Raw genomic sequence first — 22,049 nt, forward strand, 5'->3', positions numbered from 1 at the left:
GCTATGACCAGTGCGCAGTGTTAACATCTAATCAAATCCTACTGAGCTCTCTGATCCAAAGGGTGTAAGTAAATACGTTCTTATGATCTGCATAGCAACGATGGATGCACGCAGTGATGTATGCGCTTTAGAGCTGGATGCTAGGACATGGTCGCGTTCTTACCCGTACGCGTGGATCCCCAGATCATTATACGCCGCAACCTGCTACCTACGCCCCTCATGTTTAGGGCAAGCGGAGTCCGCTTGAGGGACTTAGTCACGTTTTATGACAATCAGAGTCACAGGATGCGAAGCTCTGAGTAAGTCGTTTAAAGCATGCTGAAAGCTTGTTGGCTTGCTCACTTGTCTCGCAAGTCATCGATCAACATTAGCGTGAAATTCCAGCTTGTACTCACGTGACCGAGTCTCCAATCTCCTTGGTTTTAGATTTGAACGGAAGACCCTTGAACTACTTAGGAAACTAGCGGACAAGCTAGCTGCTAGCCGGAGTATATACCATCGCATTAACTTCTAGTGTCCCAACGTCTCCTTAGCTTTCCTTCCATCTATCTCATCTGTACCGATCATCATGGCTTCCGTTCTCACAAACGTTGTACAGGCTGCGCACTCTGCCACTGCCCTGATCGAGGCAGTAAGCCAATCCACCAGAAGCCCATCAAAGAAGAAGATCCTGAACATTCCATTCCGCTCGATCTCTCTGGAAAGAATATCATTGTACATGGCTCCACATTAACTTTGTGCCAGGCGCTCGTGTTATTGTACTAACAACTTGATGCCCCTGGGGCGTTCACGCTGCCGTGCAGCTCCAAGGTCCTACAGTACATCAGACTACAACGAGTTCGAAGCCAAGGGCGTCAGAGGGACCCATGTTGCTGCGAATGACGTCTTTGCAGTAAAATCATTGAGCACATACGGGCATGTCCTAGCGCATATACTCAGCCGTCCTATTCGCGGAGCTTGGAAAGAAAAATTTGCTCCACAAGGCACAGGTAGCTAGGAGTTTGATGCATCTCCATCGCATGATCATTGTTTCATCGCATTATGATGTGGCTCAGTCGTCCGCTTCATTGTGGATAAAAGGGAGTTTACCTCTAGCGTGGGACCCCTCTTGGATACATACTTCTAGCCTGTTAAGCACCTGAATCTAAGGTTAATTTTCTTTAGCGCTACGCCATTGTGACTCAAGACGGAAAGGCTGACTTCATCACAATGGAAGATCAGTCTGCAAATATCACTTCTACCGCTGAGAACCTCGACTCTAAGCTGTACCATGGAGATGCAGCGAAGTAAGTATTTTGAATCACTACAGGTATGATAGCTTGCAATCACGGTGACTCATTCACCACTTGATAGGTCGGAGACAAGCAAGTCCTGTTCAAACGGTGTCCCAGAAAAAATTACTGGCAGATCTGATACTCTCATGCCAACCAATACGTGTACACGGTGGATACGAATGACTCGGAGAATCCATTCGAGCCCTTGCGACACCTTGTTCTAAATATTCAATCATGTTACTAGTACTGGTAGCCACTCAACTCTCCACAGACGATGCTTCTGAACCATGTAGTCAACTGCGCCGGTCAGTGCCATGGTAGCTAGTGTTACCGTGACTCACGGGACGATTCTGTGTATAGCTTAAAGTTCAGAATGAAATGTGATATATTTAATCATCTACGCGCTATTTATAGATCAGGCCTGTCGCGAGGGCCTGACTGAAGTTTGAACCGCAAAGGCAAATTCGAAAGTTATAGGACGCAACTGCAACTGTACCGTATGAACAGCGGGATATTATAAGCATCAGTGCTTCAGGTTGGCACTCATAAATGATGCACATGTCGTGGAGGTACCAGGAACGACATCACGCACGTCGTACTAGGTATGTATATGAGCGCTCAGCTCACTCTCCGCCCTGCTCGCTCGCCTCTCGAGATATCACGAGACCTATAGAAGTACGAGTTAGTCACGTGGTCGTACTACGTACTGCCTATCCCTCCTTGTATATGAAGGACTGTCTGAGGGAGACTAGTATCTGCGGTGCATTTGGTCCATATGCTCGGGCTTGTCACGGTGTACCGCCCACCGGGCTGTGCAAGGTGCATGACGCTCAGTACTTGCGAGTCACCACTGCTCTATTCGAATCGAACCGGGTGTTCCGAAAGTTCTAAGAATTGCTCGCATCCTACCAGGAACTGCCAACGTTCTAGACAAGTCGTGAGCTCATTTGACCCGAAGTTATACTGCCTTAATGATCTACTTACGCAGTCTACGCCAATGAGAATCGCTCGATTATTACCTACAACCACCTCAGCCGATCAGAGGGGCGGTGAATTTTGCGCAAGGTCACTTGTCAAGACACCTGTGCTAGGCGCTACAACGGCATTGCTCCAAGGCTCCAGCCACAATTGGTCGGTGCATGGCATCAACTTTTTCGGAACGTCTCGCGTGGCAATTACCGAGATACTTATGAAACTTCTCGGTAAAATGTTCCTGTTTCTTTTCCTTTCCTTACCAAAGTTCTAATTAGAAGACGCGGGCGTCTCTTGATTAGTACCCTTGAGCGGAGCTGGAGCCCTCTCAGGCTGGTCCCTGGAGCTTGTTATCTCCTAAAAGTCATGGTCTTGCTGCTTCCTCAAGGCCTAGCTATATGTGTTTTCTTTTATGCACTTCTAGGCCTTGCGGAGGATAGCCGAAGTTTCTCCTGGGATCTAACCAATCACGTAAGTCGTGGTTGTTCTTTCTAGTATGTCAGTTTTTTATCACTTCGGTCAGGAATTTGAGCGAGTACGCAGTCTGACCGTCTGCGATGGCCTGCACATCTCGCTTTCTTCATCGTCTGGAAACCATTACAATATTGGACGTTCTCCATACACCCTTCTTGCCTTTGAAGCTGGTGGAGCACTGACTGCTACTCAAATTCACGAAGATGGTCTGTGGCAGGTGAAACACCCACCAGGTTCGTGCAACCGGTCCTATGTTGGAATAAATCACAGAGCGGCTTTTCACAGGATCTCAGCTGCTCCTCGCTCTCGTTGACTCCTTTGGAAATTCAGGTGGGGTGCTCCCCGCAGTCTTCATGGTTGCATGTAGGCCTTTTCTCCCTCAAGTCCACAGAAACACACTGAGATATCTTTGCAGCAGGATCCTCAGACTGTCTTCCCGCGCTTCCCGTATTTGCAGTTGCTCCGACGATTACAACAAATGTCACCCGTGTCGAGCCTTGTGATTCCTGGCAAATGTCCATCTCAGGCGGAGTCCCACCATACACCATCATGCTCGCATCTCCCGGGGCCACATCTCTGCAGGATATTGCTACGCCACAAGAGTCTAGCCTGGTTTCATTTATAAATAGCGACATCGCACTAAGAGGACCTACTATAGGTGCGTCGCAGTCCTCGGCAATCTAAGTTTGTTGACTGAGGGTAAGCCTTTGTTTTGTTCCTATTAAAGCTGCCGTGCGTGATTCGTGAGTGGCCTCCTCCACCTTCATTGGATGCTGCAAGAAAACCTATATTAATCTTGGCTCTTTCCATAGGTCCGGTGTATTTGGACGTACGACCGAATTTGTAGAAGTCATTGATGCTAGGGGAGTATCCTGTGAGGCTGTGAATCGGGGGAGACAGGCCACCCTTTCCGCACGCTCGAATGGCGGTGTAACGATAAACCATCAAGACACGGCCATCATTGCTGTGTGTGCATCACTTGGTGGGACTGTGATCCTCGCTGTTCTGTGCTATGCTGTGGTAAAGTTCCGACGCAGGCAGCGAGGGTTGATTGCAGGTCAAGATGCGCGGCCTCGGCCATTTGAGACCGCTGATCCTGCACCAAGCACTAACATATCTGTGCCGCGGGTGAATGTTTCGGTCCCTTTGTCCGTTATTGACATCTCTTGGCGGAATAATTGGATGGCGTCTCCAACGGAAGCATCCTCCACACACTCACCCCTCGGTTCAAAGCCTTCCCCTTCACGCACTCATATACGCCCGTTGCCGGTCCCAGCTGCTTCCCGTCAGCCATCTAATACATCTTTGCGTTCTCCTGAAGATCCCCCTCCACGACCACCACGCAATCCATCTAGCTCGCACGTTGCCCAATCTCCACAAGCTGGGCCCTCGCGAATTTCCCGCCAACAGCAGTCAATCTCGTCCATGCGCTCCGCTAATAACAGCCACCCTCCCACAAATTCACCGCTATCCCCGCAGCGCTCCGCACTCACACAAGAAGCAAAACAATCGACTCCCCGCTCTCACACCGAGAGGCACAAACGCACACTCCATCTTTCACGCTCGACAGGGGACATTCCGACTAGTGACAATATAGCACCACCTTCCCATCGACAGAACACAACCGTACCCCGCTCGACATCAGACACAAGCCACACGAACTACCTGCGACATTACTACTCTGCATTAAATGTCAGGCGTACAGATCGTGGGGTGCTTGATCCAGTCTACCAGCACCGTGATAAAGGGGATCCGCCGCCGCCATACTATAAGCACTGACCGGGACCACTTGACATGTAGCTTATGTATGAGCATACAATAGAAACACTTTGATTTCATCATTGGTGATGGGCGTCGTAAGTCCACATGTAAGTATAGAGTTCCGTGAAGGTAATTAACGTGATAACAAAACTGGCATCATTTTTTGTTTAAATTTTTCATTTTCGCTTTATGCGTTGGTGGTTACCTAACACTTTCGGTCTCTTCATTCCATGTATGCAAAAAGTTTATCAAAATTCAACGTCGTGCTCAACTAGTGTTGAGAAAATTCAGGCATATGCAGGGTACCTAAAAACATGTTTCCTATCAATAGAATAAAATATTATTGGATGTTGCAGTTGCGAGAGATGCGATCTATGAGATAGCGGCAATTTGCCACCTCTGTGCAACATAAATCACCCAGATCCCATAGATCCTGCAAAGGTACTTATAGAAATCTACCTGGAGCGCGATGATCACCTTGTATGGATGTCAGAAAACCACTGCGATAATGGTTAGAACCGATCACAAGCACAAAAACGTGACACCAGACAGGGCAGCACAACCAACTCCTTTTCGGCACACACGGCACCGAATCTAGAACCCTCAAGGCCTCACCCTACATGGCAGTATGAATGGCTATAACAACGGGAACGATTACGGTTTTTTCTGCGAACCGGAATTTCCAATTATATCATTCACCAGCTGTAAGGTGATTTCCAGTGTGGAAACTGAGTAAGCCTGTCTTTCCTTGCTGTCTTTGAGTCCGAGCGTTGATGTTGCTCGCTTAGCAGGTTGGGCGTGAAGGAGCGCTGTGACGTAGCATGGGTGTCAATGTGCATATGGAGTGCATTGAAATTCTGTAGCTGGCAATGATGAATCATTATGTCAGTTCGTGCGCTCGACTCGTGCTTGGCAAGCAAACCCCTCACAACTGGTTATCGAAATGTCATGGACGCGTACCCACCGACCTGCGAAGAAACTAAGTTAGGGTTCCCTACTCGAGTCGCATTCTTGGTGTACATTGTGAATGCATAATTCTGACTCTTGTAAAGTGAGTCTCATGCATGGTCCATGGGTCCAGCGTATTATTTTTACAGCCTTCTTCAATTGTTTGCTTTGTTCGCCGACGGTCTAACACTCGTTCACTTGAAAAGGCATGCAATCGTTCATCGATGCATCGTGCACCTGCTCTTTCACTCTCGGAACTGAGGTCACGCTGCGGCTAATGGCTCATGAATCATAACAGTGTCCGTCCTATCTATTGGGTATGGGAAGTCTATGGTAAGAGTACAGTAAGAAGCAAAACGGAATACAAGCGGGCACATATCTAGGATAAGTCATATCACATCACCCATCACCATCCTCATAACACCACCTCATCCTCGATTAACCCGGAAGCCCAAGCTTTATCCCACGAGCAAAAGAATTGTGTCAAGCGGGTCTTATCACGTGTAACCTCGAAGGACAGACCATCCGATTCTATCCTCTTCGTTCCAGGATCCGTCACAGGAAACGGCGGTGTCACCCACGGGAAGAACTCAGGGTCTTGCTTGTAAAGGGCAGCAGACACCGTGAGTCGCTCCACATGCAAGTCTAGTCCCTGTGTGACATATGACTGGAAATCGTAGGGGGCAGGCAGATGCGGGTAGACCACTGAAAAGGTTTGAAGGCTCTTCATATAAGCCCACGGAAGGTCGCGCATCCACATAGACACCGGGTTTTCTGGCGAGTCTACGCCACTGCTGATGTCGCGAAAATGGCATGAGTCCTCAGCCAAATCGATTAGATAAGTGAGATGCTGGATTGATGCAAAGAAAACAGATTCTTTGGAAATGTTCCGGAATATGTTCAGGACATAGTTGATGCTTTGTTGTATTATCGCCAAACTTTTGGTTTTCCCAGAAAAAGTGGATTGTCCGCTGATATTGTGATCGGTGCGGGAAGCGCAAGCGTTCTCCGCGCCTTCAAGCTCAAGGATAAACTTTAAATGGCGGCGGTCAACCACAAGTGCTGGCGCAGCAAGGATCACAGGAAGAAGCACGCTCATGTTGTGCTTGAGCTCAATATCTTTGTAGTAAGATTCGGCCATCACGTCCATCCACGAGTAGGACTGGGCTTGTGCATTGAGGGAATAGTCAAATGCCTCACAAATCCACATCCTCTGTACAGCGGGGGTATAGTCGAAGAAAAGATCGCTTTGCTCCTCAGCGTACGCTTTCTGCATAAGCAGAGCATTTGCGAACTTCTTCACGCTGTGACGTCGGCGGAGCAAGATCGTGTGCAGGAAATCGGGGAGGATGGTACGTCTGACAAGTCGAGAGACGAGACATAAGGATAGGGCGGTTGAGTAAGGATTTTTATTGTTATATTTTTCCCTTTGGGAAAACGTCGGCTGGGCTGCGTCTTTGAAGATGATCAAGAGAAGCTCGATAGGAAGGTCACTGAGTGGAGAGTGAGAGCGGATAGCAGGCTTCATGATGGAAGAGTAAGATACTTAGCTAGGTAGCAAGGGCTCTGCCTTTAATACTTTCCGCGCGTCACATCCACAGCAAGAGATGCACATTGTATCTGGGACCACAAGTTGTGACCATAAGGATAAAAAAAGTTGTGACCGGTGGACCATAACACAGTTATTGTTTCTTCTAGGTCGTACAATGTACTCTTGTCCTGCAAAAATTTCTATTCGTGATTCCCAAAGACCATCATAGTAATTATGCGATTGTGGCACGAACCGTAGAATCTACCTTCCGACCGGAGTCGATAACACGCATACAGACTCGTTGAAGTTTCGTCATGGCACAACTCTTATAGTGCATGGCTGGCCACTGGGTTAAGTTGTTCCTGGGAAAGTGAATTGCATCGGTTTGTCATTGGACATAAAGTAGAGAAATACTTTGCCATGCGTGTGCATAACGGTTCCTTTAGGGTTGACCAGCAACTTGAGCCCGATACTTACCTAGGCAACGAGCGTAGTTGGGGAAGTACACTTGTTCTCGGACTGGAATGTTCGGGAGTACCCTATGGTGAGTACTGTCCTCTGGCAATTCATCCGTTTTTTTTGGTAGGATGTCAGCGATGCACTCTGGAAAGTGGATGGTATCAGACGTAACAGGACCGCTGAAAAACCTTCAAACATCCAGTTTACGCGACAAGGGAGAGGCAACAGCGTAACCCTAGGTTAGCGCTGCAGGATATTACTAGACTTTGCATGTCTCATAGATTTAGAACATGATGAATTAGACTTCAGAATACATGCATACAAGCTACTGTGTCTGGGCACCGTAACCCCGGATGTTTTCTGCGAATGACCATGCAGTATCGAGTTGCATCGAATCACTGATAGATACGCCTGCACTAGAGATTGCAGCAATTTGAAACTAAAGGAGAAGTCAGTTGATCAATTAGGTGAACATAATAGTCACTGCGAGGATGTACCTTATTCAAACTTCGGGCATCTCTGTAGAATAGCACGCGCAGGCTATCCTCTAGGATCTTTCGTGCTTCCTCTTCAGTAATGACGTCCTCCCTCCCTTCGACGGCCTTACGCAACAGTGGTTGGGCAATGAAAGCGCCGTACCCAGTAGCAAGTGTCGAAGCAGAATAGGTCGTACCCAATAGGTCAACGTACGACAAAAACCTTGAATAATAGTTGAATCCTGCTCGAGAATGACGTAGCACATCCTTACCTCTTGCCGTCCTTGAATCCACCAATAAGCAGAGAATTCCAGAGCGGATTCATCTTGGACCGGCGCGCATACATGAGCTGCGACATGTATTCATGGATCTCGACAGGACCAAGCTCATGTCCATCCTGTGCAGATATCTCATCGATGGATAGTTCTTCAAGGATATACTGAATATACTGGAAGTCCGACATATCGCCTCCAGCACCAATCACAGTATAGTTGCCGACTTGGTGCAGACGCTGTACATCCTTGAATCGAGCGAGGGACCCGTATGAAGCTATTGGAGAACACATAAACCGATGAATGGGATGACTTCGAAGTGAAATTACCGAGGTTGTCAGCGGCCATCATGACACCATCCTTGTACTTGATCGCCAGCACACTCGTTCCAGTTACAATTGGTTGTCTACATATCAAGTCGAGTCTCGTTGATGGAAAGGAAGAGGATTAAGTGAACAGACTTACTGCGTTCGCTGTACGCCATCAGCGAAAGAATCCTTTGGACCATTATATGGTCGCTGGTGAATGGGGTAGGTAGCATATGCATCAAAAGCGTCGTTTCTCTGCAAAATCTGAATTAGTGCTGTACTCTATCTCCAGTTCACGATACTTACCGGACGACCCCAGTTAGTTGGAAAGTGGTCCATGGTAGAGTTGGTAGAACAGGTTAATCGACGCGCAAGCCAGACGCGACATCATTATGTCAGCAGTTCTGCATGTGTCCTGGCAGCCTGAGCGCTACATACTCGTAACGGTTGCTGCGTAAGCCACGCGTCTACCTAACATACGAACAGACTCGAACGTTAATTCTTGGAGCCAAGTTGGTAGGCTCGTGGTGAATCGACCGTCACAGAGCCCACTGAAATTTGAGTGATGCCAATGTATGGTTATGATGATCTCTTTGCTAGAGCTCATGATCAGTCAGGCACATATCTTTTACTAAATTCTCATTGCTACTTCCCTGACTGACAAATTATACACTCTTAGGTCCTTGGGGAATAAAAAAAACATTAATTCGGCCCAACAAAGTTCATGTGACAAGTTGCTATAGGGTATAGGCGGCATGGAACTCGATAATCTATCTCTTTATGATGAAGATGTGGAAGGCAGCTGATGAACTTCGAACTCATATTCCGTACCGCTCTCGACATGTTACAAACACTGGCTTTTATGCGTAGGATGTCTTAGTATTTGCTGGTGCCAGCAGTTGTGATCCGGATTACTTATTTGTCAATGATAGACTTATCTGCTACTAGCATGACACCGAGCTCAAAGCACAAATCGTTGGTTCATGTCGCGCAAGCATATATGTGTTAATTGCACGACAACTTTGGCACCGCCGTCCTGAAGACCCATCGTTGTCGGCGGTCGTGCGACAAGGTGCGTCATACGCTAGTACTTTTTGGTTTGATATTTCGACAACCTTCGAATTGCTAGAATCCCATCTTTTACGTCTCGGCTCTAAGACTCATCACGTACTTATTGAGTAGTACGAATCCTTTGATCAAGCCAGCTATCGTCCATATAGTGCAAAAACTGGCCCTGCCCATCGCCTCACAGTACCTCGATGGGTGTCTTGCACGAAAGTTGAGGCTCACGTCAGGTCCGACTCATCGGGCGCTTAACCACCACCTCCACGACATTTAACCGATCGGTCAAGCAAGTTACGGACATGCGTTTGACATACGTGATTCGGAATCCGCGCTGATCATACTAGTTCTTGTTTTCTATAGGGTTGTGTCACCAACAACCACCGTACCGAACATTATGCAAGCATATAAAAACTTTACCATCATCTGGTGCACACCCCAGTTGAACTTCGTTCGTCTTTGTTACAACCCCATATCACGACCCACCCACACTCGTTTATCATGTTCAACAAGTCCACTCTTTTGATCATCATCGGTGCTGCCTTCGCAGTTGCTATTCCCACCGGGTCCATCCCCAAGGGTCCTAGTACCCTAGATAACGTCCGCGTTCTCGACAACAGTGTCAGCATCCCCGGCGTCTCTGACGTCAAAACACCATCCACAAACTACGTTGGCATCGCTGATGTAGACAAGGAGGTATCCAATCTTTCCCTCCAGCTTCCCCAAGTAGAGAAGGAGAAGGCGCCCACAGTTCCTAAGGACACTAGCAGCGCCCCTGTCCCTCTGGATGAGTCTCTTACCACAGACGAACTCCCCAAGGTTGATGCATCCACTATCCAATCACCATCGCTGCCGAGTCAGGGCAACGACAAGTCGGAGAAGACACCTGATGCCTCCACACTCACGCCCCCCAGTGGTTCAGCGTCCATTGCCTGGTATGCTCGGACTCTGCCCAACAACACAACGCCCCAAAACCCCGATGCATCTCACATGCAGTCTGCGGTCGGGGAAGTTAGCAAGGTAGTCATGATTAAAGGTAATTTGCCGCGAGAACGTCACATTCCAGGCGTTCACATGCTTTCCTTGCCCTCCACACCCGAGCTCACTCAGTCTTCACCCCCCAAAGAATCGAGTTCGCCTGCAACCGATGCCGCCAAGGCTCAGAAGAGGGCCTCGTCTCCCAACGTCAAGCCATCATCGCTGGCGCGCCGCGCCGAGTCGTGTAACTCTGACTACACCTTGACCTACTGCAAGATGGTCTTGCAGTCGGATGACAGTCGCACTCCGAAGCTGCTCCAGTACCTAAGTGTGGACACCTCTGCCACTGGCCCAGTGGGCTTGTCCTGCTCGGATACACAGACGACTGACTAGTGAGTTTCTCATCTTATCTTCTTTTACGGTCGGTTAATATCGTTCGTTAGCGTCTACCCTCTTTGCACCAAAATGATGACGGAAGTGACGGATCTGGGGACTGTGGCCCTTGACACTGTTGAGGCCGTTTACACCGCTGTTTCCAGTGTCGTTACCGTTGCCTAAGCCGCACATGTATACTTTTTGTCCTTTGATTTGAACCTGAAGTCGATACAAGTGGAACCGTTTTTGGGCGTAGCATAGTGTTTGAATGTTTCTTACGAGTAGTACATATTGTTTACACTGATTTACTACCTCGATTATCGATTATATACCCATACTTATGTAATGTTTGCTCATACATGTAATCCAAATCTATCATCAGCTTCATCCAACCGGCCCTAAACCGACCGTATATGTAAATTTGACATCCAGTCTTCAACTTTTTCAACTCATTCCGGACTCGCACTATTGTCCCCCTGCGATGCGACCTTAAAGGTTCTGGTTGCAGGAGTCTACCGCAGGTCCCAGACTGTCGAGCAGCTCAGCTGGAGTGCACCTTCGTACGTGGTACAGTCGCGAGACCTTGAGGATGCTTTCCTTACCAGAGCTGCTACACTTACTTTGATACTTGCAATTAGTTCAAATTTGGGCGTGTTACGGAGGTCATCGATTCATCGCTGGTATGTATAGCGGTATATTACGATTGTATATCAGCGACTATGTTTCTCGTATCGATTCAGGGTTCGAGGTAATAATGACATTATGACTTTAATCATTGATCGTACCAATGTTATCCGCGGATGAATTCATTCCAAGAGAAAGAACAAAATCGAAGGCATGTCTAATACGCATCAATGATGTACTTGGTATAGCTCGAATCTAATACTAACGGTAGTGCCACATGTCACGAGATGGAAAAGACGGCGAGCAGGGAGCTCGGAGTAGGAAATGTGAAATGGCCACCTCTATTATATTCTGATCATCGACGAAAGACTGCGCCCAAATCTCAAGGTACGTCTATAGACATGGGTTGTAGTAGTCAACAACACATATCATAGACGTACCTTGGATCCGCCAGGTGAGCTCGAAAAAATGTATGTCAACACAAAAGCAAGAAGATGAGATGAAAAGAAGAAGATGCGGAGAACTGAAATGGGAGTGGGAACGATGACCAAAATAAGTGAGCGTGCAGAGTGCGTGCAGTAATGACGAACGTAGTGGCCGGTGAGTATCGAAAGACGGAACTGCGCGTAAGTGGAAGCGACTGAGGCATGGTCCTTCGAGCATGGAACTGCAGAAGAGTACTTGATCGAGGTGCGAAGCGAACAAATCGATTAGGCGAAAGGACGAAGGGGCACGCGAGCAAGACGAAGACAAGGAACAGACAAGCAGGCAAAAACTTATTCACCTTGCAACCCCAGCAACTAACCACTCCATCACGAACGACAGTCTCAGGCTCACACCTGCTGCACAACACCCAAATGCACGCTGTACCATGCATCAGGCGCACTCCTGCGGCCACCGCACACGTTCACCATTCAGCCAAAGGAAAGAACTCACCGACCATAGCGAAATAGTGGTGAACCACAACAAAGAAGATAAAGCATCTTTATTTACTAACCGGCATCTAAGGGAACGTCAGCGGGCAATATCCACCTTGGGGGTATACCGCATAGCCAGGCTCCTTGAGAGTGAATGATAAAGGCTCGATGACGCTGCGAAGAGCCAGTAATTTGGCGGGCGGGTAGTCAATAGAGAAGCTAATAGATGCACCGAAAGGTCCAGGGATCGAGTCGGACTGACATTTATCCAATGGCAACCTTGTCGCGATGATGTGAAGGGGAAATGATCATATAGTGAAAAAGGGAAACGGTAACTAGTAAAAATGTGGTGGAATAGAGAAGAGAGCGAGGTGACGGGAAAGTAGAGAAGACGGAATACTTATACACTCGCACCCAAGAGGCTGACGCGGATGGCAATGCTTACAACGCGCATCCAAATGACGCGATGACATCTACCAGCCAGCCGCATTCCGATCAAATCCAGCGGTGAGCAACAGATTTGGTACTCCCGCGCACCCCAAATTCGAGCCCAACTTGGTCATGGGGGCTCGGGAGGCAGTGACTCTATCTGACTGCATTTATTGAAAATGCTCAGTCCGTGCTATGGAGCCTTGGAGGTACAGCTCCAGGTCATTCGAATCCATGTCAAGACCGCTGTGACACGTGACAAACTTGATATCTTAGTTGTGAGCCTGCGGCCCACTCACAAAAGACTCTTCCTAGGATGACCAAGGGTTTGTCTTGATCGAGGCTCGAAGAATTAATGATCTAAATCGAAGATTTAACAGGTGGCTGGTATATTGAGGCCTTGAGGCATGATATCAAGTGAAATGCGTTCGATAGTAGCATAATTTTATCCTATGTTCAAGTGACCCGGATGTTTGAGAGGTACGCATCATTACTTGACGAGGCAAATTTTAAACTCCGCGCTTTGCCTGTCAAATTTCTCCGAGATCGACCAGTCTGACTTTAACAGTAAAGACTGGTTACGAGTCTAACTTCTGCTTGTATCACGACTGTTCACCATAAGTACGTGTTATTGAAGATTTCTCCTGCTTATTGGTAAATATTTAGTGATATCTAGTGTCTAGCTCGGCGAGAGTGTAAAACCAACACTGAGGCTAGGCTAGCGCTGAGCGCTGAGACCTGAGCCTGAGGCCTGGAAGTGTAACTACAAGATACCTGCAATAAGTATCGTGAGGTCGCAAGACGCCGATCAAGAATTTGAACGTTGTGACGCACATGTCAAGAAGACGAGAAGGCAATGCATATGCATGGTGCGCAAGAAGTCACCACACATATACGGCAATAGCCTTCTGTAGGCGCTCACTTGTTCCTGTCAGTGCGGTCTCATTATTTCATCTTTGCACTCTGGTGACCTAGGATGCGAGGAGCAGCGACAATTAATATCTGGACAGCCTTCGTTTCAGATTGTTCGAATACGACCTTGGCGATGGTGGCCAGTCAATACTTGAAGTTTAGTAGGCTCTCGTCTTTCGAATCAAAGTTGCCACATCCACTTTTGGTTAGGGCTATAATTTGCTGTCATTATCTTAGTTGAGACTCGTGATTCAAGTGTTTATCTATATTAACTGATACGTTTGACCGTCAGTTCGGCCGACACACTAAAAAGGATGCATATCTCCTGATTGCTAGGTGAATTGTCATTCGCCGTCTAGTGCGGGCAGTGCTACAGCATAGAACGTGGTTTTAAAGTGGTCTCATCACAAGCAGGTACTAATAGTGGAGATGGGCCGTCTCCTTCGTTCCAAGCGTTCGTCCGTTCCTACTTCATTTCACCGTGTACATCAGTGTCACATTCGATTCTATTGTTACTTCAGGCTATTCGTACACAATGTCGCATGCAGACACGCGGAACAAGTTTCTCGCAGTCTTTGAGGGCATCCGGGAAGAACTGATTGCGCATATGAAGTCCGAGAATATGCCTGAAGATGCCATTGCGTGGTTCAATGAGGTGACTAGTTATATGCTTTCCACTGAATCTCGATATTCACGTCTTTGTCGGGACTGCCATCAATGACGGTCACTGGTTACACCACTCGTGACATTCGACTCCTATCTTATTAGAACTTAATCTACAATGTCCCTGGAGGTAAACTCAATCGTGGCATATCCGTCGTTGACAGCGTCACAATTCTCTTAAACCGCCTTCCAACCGACGACGAGTACTTCAAAGCCGCCCTCCTCGGATGGTGTATCGAACTTGTACGTTCTCCGTTCTTCATTTCGAACTATTCTTAGTCACCCCTGATAGCTTCAAGCATTCTTCCTCGTTTCCGATGACATCATGGACCGTTCCATTTCGCGCCGTGGCCAGCCGTGCTGGTACCGCGTCTCTGATGTCAAAGGGCTTGGAAAGGTACACAATATTGCTATCAACGACTCATGCATGCTTGAGGGCGCTATCTACCACATCCTCAAGAACCACTTCAGACGTGAGACCTATTACGTTGATTTATTGGAGTTGTTCCAGGAGGTTGCATACTACACCCTTTCATTGCATCTCACTTACGCTCGCCCAGGTAACTTACAAGACCGAGATGGGTCAACTCGTTGACCAAATCACTGCCCCCGAGGACAACCTCAACATAGACAAATATACCCTCTCAAAACATACTTTCATTGTGCAATACAAAACAGCCTACTACTCTTTCTACCTGAGTGTTGCGCTTGCCATGCGCATGTGTGGTGTCCCGGACGCATACGAGCTCAACGGAAAGACCGTCGAGCCATACAAAGAAGCCGACCGGATTCTCATTCCCATGGGCGAGTTCTTCCAGGTTCAAGACGACTACCTGGACTACCACGGCACTGAGGCGCAGATCGGGAAGATTGGTACGGACATCATTGACGGCAAGTGCTCCTGGTGCGTATGTACGGCACTCACGCACGGCACCGACATGCAAAAACAATTCATGTTCGAGAACTACGGCAAGAAGGGTCCAGAACAGACTACGAGGGAGCAAGCTGTGAAAGACATGTACAATGACGAGGAGGGGTTGAACATTCCCAAGCGCTATGAAGAGTATTCGAAGAATGCAATAGCGGAGATTAATGCGATGATAGAGCTGCTACCAGAGCCTGGTGCGCAGGACGAGTTGAGGGATGATAGGTTAAGGCAGGACGTGTTCCGGGCTTTCCTAAGCAAGATTACTGATCGTACGGCGTAGGACTAGATGAGTCTCAGAGGTGTAAGAAGAGACCTTTAATTGGCAATTGCGAGGTTCTGTCGAATTATGTAATGTTAGTCTGATTCACCGGACTACCTGTCTCAGGTCTGTACATCACTTTGACAGTTTGACTAGCTCAAGTTTCTTGCGCACTGATCTTCGACTCTGCGGCTGAAAGCTGTTAAATGATATGGCCTAACCCGATTATGATATCGATTCATCATCAATCCTAAGTATGGACTATGGAGGCAATATCGAAATTCGGATCCGGACAAGCCTCCTTCCAACCGCATGAAGTCACTATAACGTTACCCCGGCGGATCACCAATTGCGTTGAGACGTTGATACTGAGTGTTACTGACCACTTGCGATGTCCAACTCAAAGGAAGCAGATCCGCATCCGTCTCGATGGCGCAGGTTTTTCCAGTACATTGAGGTACCCACGGATCCTGGAGTGCCCAATACATCATGGCTCAACCGCGACCTCATCCCCATGCCCAAAGAGCGCCGCACCTATAAGATATGGTCCTACTTCATCTACTGGTGCATCAGTGGTCTCTGCATTTCAGGGTATACTACCGGCAGCACATTACTCGCGTACGGCCTAGATGCGACACAGGCCATTGTGTCTCTCGTCATCGGCGGTCTTATCGTTGGAGTGCTTTGTGTCACCTGCGGGTGGATGGGAGAGAGGTGGGGATGCTGTGGTCACGGGATGGGTTCCATCGAAATGCTGACAGCTTATATGAAGACACCACATAGGTTTTACTGTAGCGTGCAGGTTCAGCTGGGGCATGCGGCGAGTATGCAACAATTGACGGCGGCAATATCATGTTGATTCCTCTAGCAGAGGCGCCTATTTTCCTGTTATCATTCGTGCTTTTGTGTGAGTGATGCGCTAAATATATTGGGGTACACTGCTTGATTTCACAATTCAAGGATCATCTTGTAAGTTCTGAGTTTCTTTTTCAAGTGCTGAAAGCTGATATGCGCATTTAGCTGGGATGGCCTCCAGGCCTACTGGGGTGGACAAGGTGACTTGTTTTCTACGCCTGTTCTCTGTTATGTTGCTGATGAACTTTCGTGCAGCTGTTGCGGTACGTCTCCAAGTCCTCGTGCATCTTACTTCATTCCACGCATCTGAATAGGTTACAATCGGCGCCATCATTCCCGGTGCGCAACCTTTCTTTGAGATTGTTCAATGCTTATTTTATCTTGTTTAGGATTTGCCCACATGTGAGCACACCCAGCTTGTTAAGTTTTCCAGCCACTTACACACAATGATTTAGGAAACAGACGTTAGCAGGTGGAATCTTGCTGACCAAGGACTTCATAGGCATAATGTTCGATACATCCTCTTTCCACGAATTCATTCAAATTGACTGTTGTATGCAGCATCTACTACGTGTTCTTCATCGCAATCATGCGCATCCCTCCTGAACGACTCCAGAAACCCTTCATCGTCTCGTCTGTCATGTTTAGCGCCACGTAAGCATCGTCACCATTTTAACTTCACGCATGCGCTGCACTTACTCTACAATCCAGCCTGATCGGACTTCTTGCTTGGGCGGTCTCGAACACACATTCTGGCGGTCCCTTGTTTCAGGAGCAAGCGAGTCCCGTTCATGGTGGAACAGGATGGTGAGATCAAGACTTGAGATAAAATCAGATATCTTGTTAAATAAAACGATAGGGCCATGTTATTCGGTATCACTGCGATTCTTGGCGCGTGGTGCGAGACTGTCCTTTTGTCGCTTGCACGCTCACCTGATATATGTTATGGCTATGGTGAATAGGGGTGGTGGAACCGTTGGTCAGAGCGATTGGACGCGCTATGCTAACCGGCCATGTCTGCCCAACGTCACCACATTCTTGTTTGTCAGACTAACACATCCATTCAGATGCGCCTACGCTATCTCAGTTAATCGCTGCGTACGTCTACAACCTATATTCACCATGGTTTACCTGACTGATTACTCCCAGTCCATTTTGCATCATTGTATGTGCCACGATTGGTATCATCGTCACGTCATGCGCACAAGAAATTGTAGGGAGTTTGATTTGGGAGCCTTTCCTGCTTCTCGCAACTCTGCAGAATTACTAGTAAGTTGGGGGGAGGGGGAGTTCGTCCGCTGGGTATAGCTTAACTCCTTTTTTTCAGTAATGACTCCCCGAGAGGTAAGGACAATCTCACGGTAAGTGTGGGTGCTCACTTCTCCATCGGACAGTTCGCGCTGCGATGTATGTAACACGTCAATCGCTCTAGCTTCTTCTCTGACTGCGCTTCAGTTTCTTTGCCGGACTCGGCTGTGTATGCGCCCAGCTCGGCATTAGCATTGTTCTCAACTCTGTGAGTGCCGGAATGGATCTTTCGTACGTCCTTACTCTCGTGTTCCAACATCTACCTAACACACGAGCAGGGGTGTCGTACCGTCCGTATTTTATGTTTATTGTGCCCCAAATGCACGAATCAACGAATGTTCTTCCGCAGACGCTATATCAACATCAGGAGGGGTGCTTACCTGCTCGCCTTCCTGGGGCTAGCTTCAAACCCTTGGCAATACCTGTCTAATGCTTCAATTTTCTTGACCGTACTATCTGGCTTCGGAATATTCTGTACGTGTTAAAGAAGTCTGATTCATCACGATAAACTGATCCTCCCCAGTCGCTCCCTTTTCTGGGATTCTTCTCGCAGACTACTTCGTGGTAAGGAGATGTATGATCAAGCTCGAGGACTGCTACATCGGAGACAAGCGCTCTATTTACTGGTACGCAAACATCATAAGTCATATTCTTCCTCTCACTTCTGTCAAGGTACCACAATGGCGTGAACTGGCGCGCCCCACTCGCCTGGGTGCTTGGGGTCTTCCCAACCATGCCTGGGTTAATCATGACAACCCGCGACGCGACTGCGTGGAATGTGTGGGTGCGCATTTTCCACATCGCGTTCTTCGTCGGTAGGTTTACTGCTATAAAATAGTGTTTTAAATATTCGTTAAAATTCAGCAACTCTGCAGGCCTTTTGATATCATTCGTCGCGTTCTCGGTGATTTGTTGGGTCTCACCCCCGGGAAATGTGGGTATTGGAGTGCTGTATCATGAGGAAAATAGTTTCGAAGTGGAGGGTGAACTGGAAGCCGAGGAGAAGGAAAAGGGACCAGTGTAAAATTGGCATAGATGGTGGTTTGATCTGCAAGACCTCCTATGCTATCATGTTCATGTTGATCCGCGACAAGGTTATGGAATGAGGACTACTGTGGGGCTGCAGCCCAAGTTCACAAGTCCTCTAGAGTATTGGGCATCACGATGTCAAGGAGTCCTACAAACGACGCAGTAATCTGTTGACGTTAAGATGTCTGAACACGCATTAGTATTCAAAGAGTATTAGAGAACGAGCATCGAACCGACGATTTCGCAAATTTGTCCTTACACCTTCACGGTTATGTGGGAATGGAACTGTAAACACATCACTAGTGAGGTTTACATAGCAGGTCGAGCGAGGCTTGGATGCGTGACCAATGACTGGATCTTACACCTTGCCACGTTCCAAATTTTGGGAATCTCACCGTCAAATGCAAGTGTGGGACATGTGTGACTCCCTTGGGTTATACATTGTATGCACAAAGCGAAGAAATAAATTGATTGTCTAGTGGGTGGCATTCTATAAATCATTCGCTTGCAACCGTGTCACGGCACGAAAATTTTACAAACACAGCAGGTATATCTTTAGAACTAACGAGTGCAATTCCCTGCTGCTCCGATCATCTCCACAGTGCTGGCCTACGTCGATGATGAGTACATGGCAGCAACACTAATGGAAATAGAAATACGCACATCCTGGCAGCAGAGTACGGTCATTGAATTACCACATGCATTCACAGTGGGAACCGTCGTGCACCCCGTACCTGAACTCTATACAACGTCGAGCGCAGGTCAAGTTAGTTCGCGTGCTCCTTGGAGCTAGAATCAAAAACGCACATAATCATCGCTGACAGCAGCACAACACGTCGGGAACCCCGATGCGCAGCCTCCTACATTCTGGCCAACGACTACAACGTTGGGTTCGGGAGCAGGTGTCGCGATCATGGAGACAGATGCACAAAGCAACACCAATAGATGGGTGAACATGGCGTGATGTATAGGAAACTCGGGGGAATAAAATTTAAGGACATATTTTCAGGATGGCTGGTAGAAATATGGTGGCAGAGGCTTGCGTTCGCTGAAAACCGTGACCGAGCCATAGCCGAGATGTCATTTAATCAGTCGAACTTCTCGCCGAAGAGTTCAATTGTGAGATCTTACATCACCCATGGATTCGAGGTAACCAACGGTTACCAACCCAAGAGTCTCCAACCAACCTATGGAAGAACTTTGGCTTTTGCACTCAGCATGCAGCGAGTTGTTGTAGTTTGAAAACAAGAGTTAAAGAAAACCGAGCAGTAAAAACATAGTAGAATGCTAGTGCATTAAGAGGGAATCGAACCCCCGGCGGGTCGATGGCAACGACCCAGGTTACCACTACCCCATTAATGCCTGTGCTAGCCGAAGTATCGTCGGGGACCATGACGGCATCAGCGACACTGTGGGAAGTATGCCGACCATGAGCGAGCGCTTAACATCTTTCGCCGACAATGTCATATGCGTACGGGCCCTACGGCCGCTCACCGTCTCCTGTATTTACACAGAGTTCTGTGTCACTAGATGACTCCTCAGCGGATGAAACACCTGATGTCCAACCAAGCGCGAGCCGAACAGGCTCGCCGGGGCCTCTAAATGCTGAGCATGGGGAGGCAGCAGGGTCAGACACGATGACATGCCTGTGGGATGACTGTGGCGTTGTATTTAGCCACCTCCCCAGTCTCATAGAACACATTCACACCAGTATGTTCATGTCCTGATGTCGTCGAAACTGAACATCACGTATATGTGTGTGTTACAGCGCACATCGGTGTGCACAAGTCGAACTACACTTGCGAGTGGGCAACATGCAACCGTCGTGGGCTCGCACAGACTTCGCGGTTCGCCCTCATATCCCATATCCGCTCGCATACTGGCGAGAAACCCTTCATTTGTTCCCGGCCAGGTGAGTGGTGTGACATTCATTTATTCTCGATCCCATTCAAAGTAAAAACCAAACATCACCAATCTCCTTGTATTCTGTTTTACTTTTACTTTAATATTAATAATAACAATGATTCAACTCCATGCACCCATTGTTATCCACAATGTAACAATCGTTATCCACAACAGTTTACCCTAATTTCACTTCTCTTTTACATACCCACTCAAATATCCTCAGAATGCGACAAGTCCTTCACCCGCTCCGACGCACTGGCAAAACACATGCGACTACAACATAACATGCCCCCTCCACCCTCCGGTAGGGGCGCCTCAGGAGCACGCAAACGCAAGCGGTCTCTCTCTCCATCCCATCCTCAAACCAACGTACCTACCCCCGAGCAATCCGCATTCAGCACCTTCAAGCTCGAGCCACAGACGCCTTCTGAGCTTGAGAACGGGATTGGAGGTGGAGATTACTTTTCGGCGCTCACGCGTGAGGAAGAGGAAGATGACGACGATGGAGAGGACGATGGACTTCCACCGCATCTGCAGCGGCTCGTAGACCCTAGAACTGGCTTGATTATGGGCCGCACTCCTGCACTCGTTATGTATGTAATCCAGAAAGCGAAAATGCGCTACGCGCTTGAAACCCATGCAGCGCTCATCGAGGAACTCAGGTGCGCTGAATTGATCTAGATAGTCCTCGCGGCATTGATATCATCTCCTTTAGGGTCACGAGGGCACAGGCGAAAGACGAAAAGTTGAAGAAAGAAACAATGCTGGATGAATTGATCAAAAGTGTCTTTGGGTGCGTTTGTCCATGTCCGTACTCTGCTTGATCTTCATTAAATGGGTCTTGCTGCTATCCAGAGAGGAAGCAACAGCAGCTGTCACACAAGTCCCTCCCCCACAGCGAGGTCACCGAATCTTACCACCACAAGCACACCATGTGCCAGCTGCGTATCCACCGCAACATGTGCAATCAGGCTTGCCCTAAATCTCTTGTATCAATATTCTGCTATCGTAATGGTGATTTTGACATTGCCCATGCGTGTCATGCAAGTTCGTGCAGCCTGTGACTAGGATATTAATTATACCTATCCTGCTAAATCCTGCCTAGTAGAAGCCTCTGTCGTCCTTATCGCGCATGTCCCTCATAAGCCACAGTTTTTTTATCGATGTCGTCGAATGGTCTGCTGTGTTTAACGAATCATCCATGTGATGACTTGAAGTCACGTCTTCACTAGGGTCTAGTGCTATGATCCATGATAAGATTTCCTATAGTCTAACACAAAGCAGCGGATATAAACCAAGTAACAATTACAGTGATTGATTTTTACAACTA

The 22,049-nt window shown here is 48.0% G+C and overlaps 9 protein-coding genes and 1 non-coding gene across 10 annotated transcripts; 6 read left to right on the top strand and 4 right to left on the bottom strand.

Annotated features, from left to right (window-relative positions):
- Positions 1-648: 648 nt before the first annotated feature.
- On the top strand, positions 649-1,126 carry F5891DRAFT_960404 (uncharacterized protein; the record flags this gene model as incomplete). Its single annotated transcript, XM_041375728.1, has 3 exons — positions 649-752; positions 811-989; positions 1,056-1,126. Coding segments are annotated over 3 exons (354 nt in total), but the record flags the coding sequence as incomplete, so codon positions are not given.
- A 1,616-nt stretch (positions 1,127-2,742) lies between these two features.
- F5891DRAFT_960396 (uncharacterized protein) lies at positions 2,743-3,404 on the top strand (the record flags this gene model as incomplete). Its single annotated transcript, XM_041375725.1, has 3 exons — positions 2,743-2,953; positions 3,006-3,083; positions 3,136-3,404. The coding sequence occupies 3 exons, from the start codon at positions 2,743-2,745 to the stop codon at positions 3,402-3,404; spliced, it is 558 nt and encodes a 185-aa protein (XP_041220863.1).
- Positions 3,405-5,799: 2,395 nt separating this feature from the next.
- On the bottom strand, positions 5,800-7,145 carry F5891DRAFT_1281239 (uncharacterized protein). Its single transcript, XM_041370459.1, has one exon. The coding sequence runs from the start codon at positions 6,955-6,957 to the stop codon at positions 5,845-5,847; it is 1,113 nt and encodes a 370-aa protein (XP_041220864.1). The 5' UTR covers positions 6,958-7,145; the 3' UTR covers positions 5,800-5,844.
- Positions 7,146-7,634: 489 nt separating this feature from the next.
- On the bottom strand, positions 7,635-8,856 carry F5891DRAFT_1059373 (proteasome endopeptidase complex beta subunit). Its single transcript, XM_041362830.1, has 6 exons — positions 8,782-8,856; positions 8,633-8,730; positions 8,497-8,573; positions 8,168-8,444; positions 7,917-8,118; positions 7,635-7,858 (listed from the first exon to the last, which is right to left on the bottom strand). Exons 1-6 carry the CDS (start codon positions 8,812-8,814, stop codon positions 7,745-7,747), a joined length of 801 nt encoding a protein of 266 aa, XP_041220865.1. The 5' UTR covers positions 8,815-8,856; the 3' UTR covers positions 7,635-7,744.
- Positions 8,857-10,038: 1,182 nt separating this feature from the next.
- On the top strand, positions 10,039-11,073 carry F5891DRAFT_1194345 (uncharacterized protein; the record flags this gene model as incomplete). Its single annotated transcript, XM_041367918.1, has 2 exons — positions 10,039-10,907; positions 10,959-11,073. The coding sequence occupies 2 exons, from the start codon at positions 10,039-10,041 to the stop codon at positions 11,071-11,073; spliced, it is 984 nt and encodes a 327-aa protein (XP_041220866.1).
- A 3,234-nt stretch (positions 11,074-14,307) lies between these two features.
- Positions 14,308-15,643, top strand: F5891DRAFT_960437 (farnesyl-pyrophosphate synthetase; the record flags this gene model as incomplete). The annotated part of the gene is made up of 4 exons (XM_041375729.1): positions 14,308-14,427; positions 14,541-14,678; positions 14,728-14,949; positions 14,996-15,643. 4 exons carry the CDS (start codon positions 14,308-14,310, stop codon positions 15,641-15,643), a joined length of 1,128 nt encoding a protein of 375 aa, XP_041220867.1.
- Positions 15,644-15,828: 185 nt separating this feature from the next.
- On the top strand, positions 15,829-19,068 carry F5891DRAFT_673656 (permease for cytosine/purines, uracil, thiamine, allantoin-domain-containing protein). The gene is made up of 23 exons (XM_041372737.1): positions 15,829-16,336; positions 16,395-16,442; positions 16,494-16,529; positions 16,583-16,591; positions 16,643-16,677; positions 16,733-16,740; positions 16,792-16,816; positions 16,867-16,879; positions 16,933-16,986; positions 17,039-17,131; positions 17,189-17,284; positions 17,337-17,375; positions 17,440-17,492; positions 17,545-17,575; positions 17,627-17,746; positions 17,805-17,821; positions 17,872-17,884; positions 17,933-18,016; positions 18,064-18,075; positions 18,135-18,259; positions 18,309-18,411; positions 18,458-18,600; positions 18,661-19,068. Exons 1-23 carry the CDS (start codon positions 16,014-16,016, stop codon positions 18,807-18,809), a joined length of 1,629 nt encoding a protein of 542 aa, XP_041220868.1. The 5' UTR covers positions 15,829-16,013; the 3' UTR covers positions 18,810-19,068.
- A 201-nt stretch (positions 19,069-19,269) lies between these two features.
- F5891DRAFT_1059400 (uncharacterized protein) lies at positions 19,270-20,210 on the bottom strand. The gene is made up of 4 exons (XM_041362831.1): positions 19,946-20,210; positions 19,622-19,862; positions 19,478-19,555; positions 19,270-19,423 (listed from the first exon to the last, which is right to left on the bottom strand). The coding sequence occupies exons 2-4, from the start codon at positions 19,769-19,771 to the stop codon at positions 19,376-19,378; spliced, it is 276 nt and encodes a 91-aa protein (XP_041220869.1). The 5' UTR covers positions 19,772-19,862; positions 19,946-20,210; the 3' UTR covers positions 19,270-19,375.
- Positions 20,106-20,176, bottom strand: F5891DRAFT_t104. Its single transcript has one exon. It is a non-coding gene; the product is annotated as a tRNA-Gly (tRNA).
- Positions 20,211-20,269: 59 nt separating the features above from the next.
- F5891DRAFT_1059403 (uncharacterized protein) lies at positions 20,270-22,048 on the top strand. Its single transcript, XM_041362832.1, has 5 exons — positions 20,270-20,524; positions 20,583-20,726; positions 20,943-21,381; positions 21,435-21,512; positions 21,575-22,048. The coding sequence occupies exons 1-5, from the start codon at positions 20,275-20,277 to the stop codon at positions 21,699-21,701; spliced, it is 1,038 nt and encodes a 345-aa protein (XP_041220870.1). The 5' UTR covers positions 20,270-20,274; the 3' UTR covers positions 21,702-22,048.
- The last annotated feature ends 1 nt before the right edge of the window (position 22,049 follows it).

The sequence above is a fragment of the Suillus fuscotomentosus genome, assembly GCF_016647785.1.
Source record: "Suillus fuscotomentosus strain FC203 chromosome Unknown F5891scaffold_68, whole genome shotgun sequence".
In the NCBI taxonomy this organism is placed as follows: domain Eukaryota; kingdom Fungi; phylum Basidiomycota; class Agaricomycetes; order Boletales; family Suillaceae; genus Suillus; species Suillus fuscotomentosus.

What these genes read in the sequence shown, in the direction of transcription:
- F5891DRAFT_1281239 (XM_041370459.1), bottom strand. Translation starts at nt 6,957, where the DNA reads ATGAAGCCTGCTATCCGCTCTCACTCTCCACTCAGTGACCTTCCTATC.
- F5891DRAFT_1059373 (XM_041362830.1), bottom strand. Translation starts at nt 8,814, where the DNA reads ATGGACCACTTTCCAACTAACTGGGGTCGTCCG. An exon ending in CAACTAACTGGGGTCGTCCG is followed by an intron (nt 8,731 to 8,781) that starts GTAAGTATCGTG and finishes CAGATTTTGCAG; the next exon opens with AGAAACGACGCTTTTGATGC. An exon ending in GATGGCGTACAGCGAACGCA is followed by an intron (nt 8,574 to 8,632) that starts GTAAGTCTGTTC and finishes CTTGATATGTAG; the next exon opens with ACAACCAATTGTAACTGGAA.
- F5891DRAFT_673656 (XM_041372737.1), top strand. Translation starts at nt 16,014, where the DNA reads ATGTCCAACTCAAAGGAAGCAGATCCGCATCCGTCTCGATGGCGCAGG. An exon ending in TCTGTCATGTTTAGCGCCAC is followed by an intron (nt 17,132 to 17,188) that starts GTAAGCATCGTC and finishes TCTACAATCCAG; the next exon opens with CCTGATCGGACTTCTTGCTT. An exon ending in CTATCTCAGTTAATCGCTGC is followed by an intron (nt 17,576 to 17,626) that starts GTACGTCTACAA and finishes GATTACTCCCAG; the next exon opens with TCCATTTTGCATCATTGTAT.
- F5891DRAFT_1059400 (XM_041362831.1), bottom strand. Translation starts at nt 19,771, where the DNA reads ATGTTCACCCATCTATTGGTGTTGCTTTGTGCATCTGTCTCCATGATC. An exon ending in CTGCTGTCAGCGATGATTAT is followed by an intron (nt 19,556 to 19,621) that starts GTGCGTTTTTGA and finishes GACGTTGTATAG; the next exon opens with AGTTCAGGTACGGGGTGCAC. An exon ending in CCGTACTCTGCTGCCAGGAT is followed by an intron (nt 19,424 to 19,477) that starts GTGCGTATTTCT and finishes TCATCGACGTAG; the next exon opens with GCCAGCACTGTGGAGATGAT.
- F5891DRAFT_1059403 (XM_041362832.1), top strand. Translation starts at nt 20,275, where the DNA reads ATGTCATATGCGTACGGGCCCTACGGCCGCTCACCGTCTCCTGTATTT. An exon ending in CTTCATTTGTTCCCGGCCAG is followed by an intron (nt 20,727 to 20,942) that starts GTGAGTGGTGTG and finishes AAATATCCTCAG; the next exon opens with AATGCGACAAGTCCTTCACC. An exon ending in GCGCTCATCGAGGAACTCAG is followed by an intron (nt 21,382 to 21,434) that starts GTGCGCTGAATT and finishes CATCTCCTTTAG; the next exon opens with GGTCACGAGGGCACAGGCGA.